General features: G+C 48.9%; 1 protein-coding gene and 1 long non-coding RNA gene across 3 annotated transcripts; one reads left to right on the top strand and one right to left on the bottom strand.

Annotated features, from left to right (window-relative positions):
• Window positions 1–509: 509 nt before the first annotated feature.
• Window positions 510–3,483, bottom strand: LOC120691992 (acyl transferase 1-like). Of its 2 annotated transcripts, none has more exons than XM_039975206.1 (2): window positions 2,859–3,473; window positions 510–1,821 (listed from the first exon to the last, which is right to left on the bottom strand). In XM_039975206.1, the coding sequence occupies exons 1-2, from the start codon at window positions 3,291–3,293 to the stop codon at window positions 868–870; spliced, it is 1,389 nt and encodes a 462-aa protein (XP_039831140.1). In that variant the 5' UTR covers window positions 3,294–3,473; the 3' UTR covers window positions 510–867. The 2 variants fall into 2 exon arrangements, with proteins under 2 accessions (XP_039831140.1, XP_039831141.1); XM_039975207.1 differs by lacking the exon at window positions 510–1,821 and adding an exon at window positions 2,528–2,685 and having other exon boundaries at window positions 2,859–3,483.
• Window positions 3,484–6,824: 3,341 nt separating this feature from the next.
• Window positions 6,825–9,029, top strand: LOC120692675. Its single transcript, XR_005682703.1, has 4 exons — window positions 6,825–7,854; window positions 7,934–7,985; window positions 8,053–8,340; window positions 8,421–9,029. It is a non-coding gene; the product is annotated as an uncharacterized LOC120692675 (long non-coding RNA).
• The last annotated feature ends 257 nt before the right edge of the window (window positions 9,030–9,286 follow it).

Genomic DNA, 9,286 nt, shown 5'->3' with positions numbered 1-9,286 from the left:
AGCGGGTGGCTAGGGATTTTTTTACCTGGGCATATGGATGGCGGTCTAGTCTTAGGATCGATAGTCATTAGACTCTTGCAGGTTGTGTGCCGTTCTTGCAGAGGTCGGGAAAATTTCAAGACATTGTATCACCTCGATGTAACCTCTTGAAATCAATAAAAAATTTCCTTTTTCGAAAAAAGGTTTGTAATCCTTGGTGCGGTCGGAATGGAAGAAACCGCTGAACCTACATCTCATCTCATGGAAGATTAATTACAATGGCATGGAAGAAATATATGTGAATTTCTCGGCAGGTCAGTTTGTATGCATTATGCAATAGTCATCTCATCTGAACTCCAGCCTACATCTCATCTGATGTCTAATCTCACACTATTTGATTCCACAACATGGTTGTTCTGAGCCCGACGCTCGGTGACCGGGCATCCGATCAAGTAGGCGACAGCAGACGATCCGGAGGATGTAGAGGCAGTCATGATTCAGCTCGGCAAGGAACTGGGCTCTGATGACCATGACAAATGGTGTGGACGTGACACCCATTAGTGTTCATGGTTCCATGTTTATATGGCCGGGAATAGCCCCGGCATGGTTTGTACAAGGGTCTGCTTGTGATACAAGGTACAACAAAAAGGGAACAAACAAATTATTCTATGTTGCCTATTCTAGCAGATTACAAGATCATTTGCACAATCACTGGAACCGTTGCTATGGCTGGAGAGCTTGACATACTCCAACAGAAGGAACACTCAAATGGAGTCCTATTGAAAATTCGGAACCAAGAAAAAGAATGTTAAAAGGGTATATCAGAAATTGTGCATTCTTGAGCCAAGGATTTCTCTTTCATTACATCTAATTTGTTAACACGGGCTCCTAGAGGGAACTCAATATAACTAAGTTCTTCTCATCGTGCTTATTCAACCAGACAGACATCTCGTTTTTGAACCTCTCCATCGCGGGCTTCGGCAAAAGCATTGACACAATGGTTGAGTACTCATCATCTTCGTTTTTGCACCTCATGTGGTCGCTTCCTAACTTTGAAGTAAGGTCCCCAGCCAGTGGTATGCCACCACCCACCAACTCAGCCCACCCAAATCGCATTACATTTGTGGCAATCCATTTTGTATCAGAGACCTCGTAAATTTTGTCCATCATCGGAGGTGGCCACTGACGTGTGAGTGCAATTGTATGTACCATTGACTTCATGGATTCCTTTGTCACGCTGAGCTTGGTTTTGCGAACAAGCTCAACCGTGTGGGCGAGAGGCTGACTGCAGAGCTCAGCAACTGTGGCCTCTACTATGGGAGAGAAGTGTGCGTTGCCATAGTAACCTCGTGGGATGGGTGTATGTCGATTCCACTTGCCACGTGCATTCATAGTAATCATGAGGCGAACCCACTGATTGGACTCATAACCCAGAGCTATTGTGCGGCATCGCCACATGATTGCAGTTAACAGCTCAAAGGATGTAGCGCAACTGGTTAGGTATCCTCTTATGTGACTTCGCAGAGTTGCTATCTCCCTTGGCCCAAAGAGGAAGTACTGGACTATCATGTCCTCGATTGGAGTTGACAGCATCACGTCGTCAGATTTGAATTGTAAGTCATTTGGTGATGGTTGTTTATATGCAACGTCCGAATGTGCCATAAGAGATGTGTTGTGTGCTGTAAGGAGATATCTTTTCCAAACTGGCAAAATAGTGGGAACTGCTTCACCACGAGCCAATTCAGCTACGGATCTAACGAATTGAACCATACCGAATCCATCTGCTATATTATGGCACATGTGGAATCCAATAACAAATCCACCGCATCGTAGCCGCGTTACCTATAAATTAAAACATAGAAAGAAAAAACATATTAGAGAGAAGAACTTGTACTTCTCAAAATTTATTTCTTAACTGGTGATCATGGCAGTATGGCACATGAAAAGATTAGATTACACTAGAAACACAATTAGTTCGAAATTTTATTGTTTAGTGTTTGTGCTCCTTTATACCAATTTTGTAAAGGTCCTTTATACCAAGACATTTGAACTTGTATATCTTTTATACCGTCTCTCTAATATTAACAGTAGTACGTTTCATTAAGAAGTTATTTTTTTCTAGTAAAATATGTCCGCATTTGCTTTATTATCCTTGCATATTTCCAATTCAATTTTCCATTGTTCAATTGCTACCCAATGTGTTTCATCGTCTCTTAATCTTGTTGCCAACTGCTTCAAATCACTTCTCGGAAACTATATTTCTAGCAAATAAAAGAGATTACAAAAAAATGATCTGAAAAGGTTCTTAATGACCAGGTGAGGAACCTAATACTATAAGTCGAGACTTATAGTCTCAACTTCGTAGTACTGTTGAGAATCCGGTATTAATGGGAGTTCTTTTTGCGAATACAGTATTAATGATTTTTTTTTGCGAACACGGTATTAATGGAGTTCCCAACTGATACTTAAACATGTTTTCCAGTTGTATTAAAATAATTTCAGTTTTGCAAAAGCAAAATAACATGCTGTCATGAAAAGACCAATACAATTTAAGAAATCGAGTCTATCGACACTCCTATGCGCATAGGGCCGATTGACTAATGGCGTGAAAGGGCACAAAATACAAAACCTGGTCAATACCATTGTGTGTTGAGTCTACGTACAACACCTCGCAAACTGCCCATCTGGCGATAAGATTATTCTGGCCTGGTTTATAAGAAATCTTCTAAGAAAAGGCATTGTCTTATAAATCAAGTAGAAAGCCACTTCTCTATGATTCGGTAATATGGAGAAATCCACTTGTGGGGCCGGGGTAGTAGAACGATAAAGAGTATTACTAATGCACATGCAAGTAGAAGCAACACCTAAGGTATATGTACCTGCATGAGGACTAGCGGTTTGGCGATCACGGCTCTTGTTTCACCCGCATCGCACAGCAGCTCCTCTACACACGGATACGGCGGTAACAACGGCTTGCCGAACTGCTCAAGCCCCACATCCGCATCGGCCTCCACAAACAGAACCCCTTCCGCCGTGCAGTCCACCACCAACCTCCCTCCGGCAGCCTCCCTGAGCCGCCCGGCAATGGGATAGTAATACACCAGTGCCTCCGCCAATGCCGCCTTGATGGCCTTTGCTGGATCATTTGGCCTGTTGCCGCAGTCGGGACGGCTGCGGAAGAAGGCGATGACCGTCTCGTAGTACCGCAGCGTCCGCTGGTCGTCCAGGTCGGAGAGGGCCTTCGTTTCCGGGGGCGTCGGCCGCGCGGGTGACACCAGCTCGGGCTCACTGCGACGCGCTTTGAAGGACACCATGGTCTAGCCGCTAATACTCCGTAGATAGCGTGGGTGCGTGGGTGGGTGCTATGGCCGTTCGATGTGGTGCAGCTATATATATCTCGCCTTTGATGGGTCGCATCTACAGCTAACAGGCATCATTGAAGGACATCATGGATACTTGCTACGCTTTTTCACAGGTGGCGTATGAAGATGTGAAAAAGAAAATACGCAACTTAATAGTCACTGCTAGGTGTTGGATATATGCACGGCGGGAGCCAGTTGTAAGAATTAAATTGCTGAATAAATCTGGCAGACCCAATTGAAACCTCATCTTCTCCCGCCAGCTAACTTCTTTATATCTCTGCCTCTGCATCTCAGATCTGGCCCGATACATCATCCACGGACGAATCTTATTAGATGGAGATATGGTACACATTGAATGACCACCTTGCAGGAATTCAATTGCACGCACCAACTGAAGTATGACATGATGACAAAGCATTCAATGTTATCACCTTTGCTCTGTAACTTGTTCGTCATTGTATTTCAGATGAAGCTGGGGGCACCACCGGTACCTAACCATGCATGACGCATCCGCACAACGCGGTGGCTCTCACTCGTTCCCATGTCTACATAATACATCATCGCAAACGCCCCATCACCGCCGGTTTGTTTTGAACCGGCGGTGATAGTCTATCACTGCCAGTTCCAAATGGACCCGGCGGTGATGCTAACATATCACCGCCGGTTCGTAATACGACCCAACGGTGATGTGTTCTCCACCTATTTTAATTTTTCTCTTCCTCTCTTTCATTCATCTCCCTTACATTTTTTTCATCTCTCTCGGACCTTCCCCTCCTGCTCCGCCGCACGGGCCGCTCCCCCCTCCTGCTGCGCCGCACGGGGCGCTCCCCACCCTCCTGCTCCGGCCGCCGCACGGGGCGCGCCCGCTCCACTCTCCTCTGCTCTGCGGGCCTCGCCGTGCCGCCCTCCCGCTCCCGCCCTCCCCCCCACCACCTCCTGCTCCGGCCGCCGCACGGGGTGTGTCCGCTCCAGATCCGGTGCCAGCGCGGCCACTCAAGCTCGGCCGGCGCTCGAGGAGGCTGGATCCTGTCCCGGCGTGGGCGGATTCGGCGGTGGAGTGGGGGCGCGACAGCGGCCCGGAGTGGGACACTGCGGCTGCCTAGAGCGGGAGCAGCGGGGGCGTGGCGGAGGCCCGGAGAGGGAGCTGTGGGGCGGTGGAGCAGGAGCAGCGTGGCGCTGTGGCAGCTCGGAGCGGGAGCGGCGCAGGAAGTGGCGAGTGCGCAGTGGCGGCGGGAGCGGCGAGCTCGTAGCGAGCGCGGCGGCGGCCCGGAGTGGGACACTACGGCTGCCCGGAGCGGGAGCAGCAGGGGCGCGGCGGCGGCCCGGAGAGGGAGCTGTGGGGCGGCGGAACGGGAGCAGCGGTGCGCGACGGTGGAGCAGGAGCAGCATGGCGCTGCGGCGGCCCAGAGCGGGAGCGGCGCGGGAACGGGAGCAGCACAGGAAGCGGCGAGTGCGCAGCGGCGGGGGGAGCGGCGAGCTCGCAGCGAGCGCGGCGGCGGCGGCGGCGGAAGCGGCGAGCTCGCAGCGAGGCGGCAGCTCGTGGGCAGCAGCAGCTGTGGCGTGATTTTTTTTTGTTGTTTTCAAAGAGCAACACTGTCGGGTGGTGAACCGACGGTATTAGCTGTACCCATCACCATCGGGTTAGATCAAACGATGCTCAAAACCGGCGGTGTTGTGTTTTTAGAACCGGCGGTGAAAGGGGTGAATGGAGTAGTGGATGTTCAATGTGGACACCAAGTCGCCTTGCATTAGCATCAAAATTAAGACGCATCCGGTGGAAGAACTGGAAACAAATTTAAAGGGCCTGAACAAATTCTAATAACATTTGTAGGTATGAGATCTTGGCAATTTACACTAATTTGTTATAGACCGCTAATATGCACTAGCTAGTCACCGTATATATTATGTAATGATGCAATGCCAATTCACAAAGACATCAACAAACCTCGCCATCACACTCGTCATCTGGGCGGCCTTGCTAGGCAAATTTGCCGAGGGTGGCTCCCTCGCTATCCCCCTCCTGTTATCTCGTGTGCTCTCCCGCACCTTCACCTCCTCTTTCCTACGCTCTCCAGTGCTGACACCTTGCTCATCTTCTCCATCACAGCCCCACTCCCTCGTGCTAGCACCGCTCATCTAATCCGTTGACTTGCATCTTGGGGTGGTAAAGGGCCTTGAAATTTGAGTTAGATAATTCGAGGGCCGAACCTTAAAAGGGTCGGGCTCTAATCCTGTACAATTTTGAGCTAAAAATGGATAAGGGCCAAGTAGGATTGTGAAGAGATCAGTAGGGCCATAGCCCATTACAACCCCTATGTGCGCTGCTGCTCTACTTCCTCATGCTCCCGACCGCGAGTCAACACTTCTTCATGCCTGTTGGGTATTTTAGTGATAGCGAATGAATCTGCAAGCATATGGATACCGTTGTAGTTTTCACCTCAGAGCATTCCAAGGGTCATTGTCGATGTTTTACCGTCTACCCAAGGATACTATTGGGAGAGAGATGATCATGGGGAGTCGATGAGATCAAGAACACGATGGTACGAGCAACACAAGGGTTAGACAGGTTCGGGCCGCAGATTGTGTAATACCCTACGTCCTGTTGGGTGGTTTGTATTGCCTCCTATAGTTGTGGTATGCGTGAATGTGTTGGAGGGGTCCCTTCTTGCCCTTATATAGACTGAGGGAGCAAGGTTATAAGGAAATCCTAAGTCGGTGTAGGCTCGAGGACTTATCCGGGTACTACTCGGGTGGTTTCTATCCATTCCGACTAGTTCCAAAGCCTGCATGACTAGTTACATGATACATGGGTATGAGACATGCCCCATCCCTTACATAGTTCTGATCCGTGCCACGTCAGGTATCTTATGGCCCCGGGTCTAACAAGCCCCCGAGCTCTACATAGCCGAGTAGCTACAAGTCTTCGAGTATTTCTGAAGCTGACATCGAGTGGTTCGCAAACTTCTAGCAAATTAGGCCTTCCGAGTACTTCTTGAGTTGTACCAAGGCTGTCCGGTGCTCCTGCTCGAGTAGTCTTGACGCCCTCGAGTGAAAAGAATCTTCTGATATTGAGTGCGATGGGAAATCACACTCCATATGGAGTAGCCCCGGAGCCTTAGGTTGAATAGAAAGGTTCAGGATAAGGGTCAATTTTGAATCTTAAATTTGGCCAATTTGAACTTCAAATAATTTTTGAAAAATAAATTCTGGATAACACGTACCCGGTAGCCCCCAAGCCTTGAGTCCAAATTTCAATTTTAGAAAAAAAGAATCCATGAAAATCGTGGCATACTCGGAATTGTGCTTGGGTTTAAAGTGCCTCTTTTTTCGGGACAAATCCAGAAAAGATGGCTAATTATTAGAGTCATGCCCCCTGGGGTGGCAAGATAATTGCGCGCAGTGAAGGGTGCTTCAACTTCCCCAAAAATACACTAGCTGCCATCCCACGGGCTAAGCCCAATAGTGACTTAGGGTTACTGTCACTTGGCTGTTGAGCTCTTAGTGATTTCTCCGCTGCCTCCGCTTGCAAATCTACATCCTTCCGCACTTCCTCTCTTGCTCCCCTTATTCATCCCGAGCCCTCAAGCTAAGATCCTACTCGTTGTATCGGAGATGGGTGGGAAGAAGGATGCGCCAAAGGGGAAGGCCAAGGAATCTTCTCCCTATGCTGGGGAATGGAAGAAAAGTAAGTGCACTGAGTCCACCTTCAACTCATGGAGGAGGGTCTGCTTCAACCTCAAGAAGTAGTTCAATCAAGGTTCCCCATTTCTGGTCTGATTCCTTTCAAAAATGTTGATGAACTTGTCTTGTTTCAACATTTCATTGAACGCGGCCTTGCTCTTCCAACCTCTGACTTCCTTCGAGGTTTGCTTTCTTTCTTTCTATGGGATTTAGATCCATCATCTGAATTCCAATCTATTCTTCATCTTTCAAATTTTGTCCATTTCTGTGAGGCATTTCTTGAAATCCAGCCTTACTGGAATTTGTTCCACTATCTCTTCCACCTCAAGCCCCAGCCCAAGAGCAACAATCCCCATCAGATTGGCGGGTGTGGTTTTCAGCTGAACCTGGGGTGGGGGTCCATGTACATAGATTACAGCACTCTGAATAGTTTGTATGGATGGAAGAACTACTGGTTCTATATAAGGAACCACGCACCTCCACTCCCTAGGCGAATGAATGAAGCCCCCATGCCGAAGGACTATTGGAAGTCCGAGGTCAAGGAGGAGGAGATGCCTCATGTATGGGTTCTTTTGGAGAAGATCTGTGAGATGAAGAAGGCTGGGGTCAGTGGCGCCACTGTTATGCTCTCATGGTTGCAGAGGCACATCCAAACTCTGTAGCAGAGGACGCATTTCGGGTTCCAGTATATTGGTGCCACTGACTCCTCGCGCATTACCCTAGGGGGTTTGGATGGTGGCTGTCCTTGAAGATGTTGAAGTGAGCACTTCTCGGCGTTCGTACTTTGTCTGTCGTTCCCGAGTTGTCTACCGCCGAGAGGCCTCTGACTCCGGTGAGTTCTTGGCTTGAGTCCGAGTACTTGTTCCTTGACTTTTGTGTTTCTTTTCTAATTTCTGCCTTCTTGTGTGTAGGAACAAGTCACTTTATATGAGAGTCACCCCCTCATGTCGAGTCCACCCATGCGTACTGTCTAAGTACTTGATCTTTCTTTTAATTAGGTGCAACTCTGATGTTAGTACATTCTTGACAGATGAGCTGGGAAAGAGGTCGGCTAAAAAAGCTGAGAAGCCCCATGGTGAGAAGGTGCCATCTCCTCCTCCTAAGAAGAGGAGGACATCCAGTCGTCTCGCCACCGGTGAGGACCAGAAGAGGTCGGAAGAGTAAATTCCTTTCCTAGTAGCATGGTTTTGATGACAACCTTCACTCCTGATGTTTTTATTTTTTTTAGCGATGGGGATGACGACGCTGCTATTAAGGCGGCTGCGATCCCCAAGCTCCCAAAGGCTGTCCCGATGTCGGCCGTGAAGCGGTTTTCACTGTAAGTGGTTTTTTCTCTTTGTTGTTGATCTGTCGAGTGGGTAGTCATTTGTTGATGTTTTCAGATTGGTGATATTTCAGTGTTGCCACTTCAACAAGGTAATGATTGCTGCAGCTCGGAAGGGGTGGACCACTGCCCCATCTTCTGGATCTGCCCTCCCTGACGCTATTCTCTTCCATGATGAGGAGGAGCGGGCTTACCAGTGCGGGTCTCCGCCTAGTGGCGTTGACCCTGACTTGGTCAGCAAGCCACTGGTATCAGAGGTGGAGGTGCCGAAAATGAAAGAACTCTTCCGATGCGCATATGCTTTTTCCAATGTGAGTGGGTTCTTGACGGAGGTAGATCTATGTACCTCCCTGCCGCGTCCGGGTGGCTACTCGGCATTAACTACCAGGTATGCAAGAACTCGGCTGCATAATGGAAGGGTCCTCTGCAGATCAGGATGAAGGCTCCAACAAGACGCCCGGATTTTTAGGGATCTTACCCGACCTTCTTCCTTGTAACAACCCGAGTAAATCCCGATATACTTGTACTCCACGAATCCTGGTCTATATAAGGGAGACGTGGGTAGACCCATAGGCAGATCATCCAAACCATACGCTTCCTCCCCCACATTCATTGTAACTCCATAAGAAACCCTAATTCCACATTGAACATAGGACATAGGGTATACGCTCATCGCAGCCCGAACCTTTCTAAGTCTCTATGTCTTCATGTTACCATTGAGTTCTTGGTCCTGAGATCCCCGTCCTGAAAATCTACCACCGAGTACACCCCTGGTGGACTGGCCGGAATAGCAATCCAACAGTTGGCGCACTAGGTAGGGGACTCAGGAATCCTATGTCGAGTTCGATGGCAGCATGCACCGGCGTCATCTTGTTCACCAACATTGCCACACAGATGGAGGCCACCGCCGGCTTCTCATTCACCTACGGAAGCTTTCCGG

Source organism: Panicum virgatum, chromosome 9N (assembly GCF_016808335.1).
Source record: "Panicum virgatum strain AP13 chromosome 9N, P.virgatum_v5, whole genome shotgun sequence".
NCBI classification, from domain to species: Eukaryota; Viridiplantae; Streptophyta; class Magnoliopsida; order Poales; family Poaceae; genus Panicum; species Panicum virgatum.
Note: the sequence above shows the minus strand (reverse complement) of the source record. Positions and strands in the feature narration are given on the sequence as shown.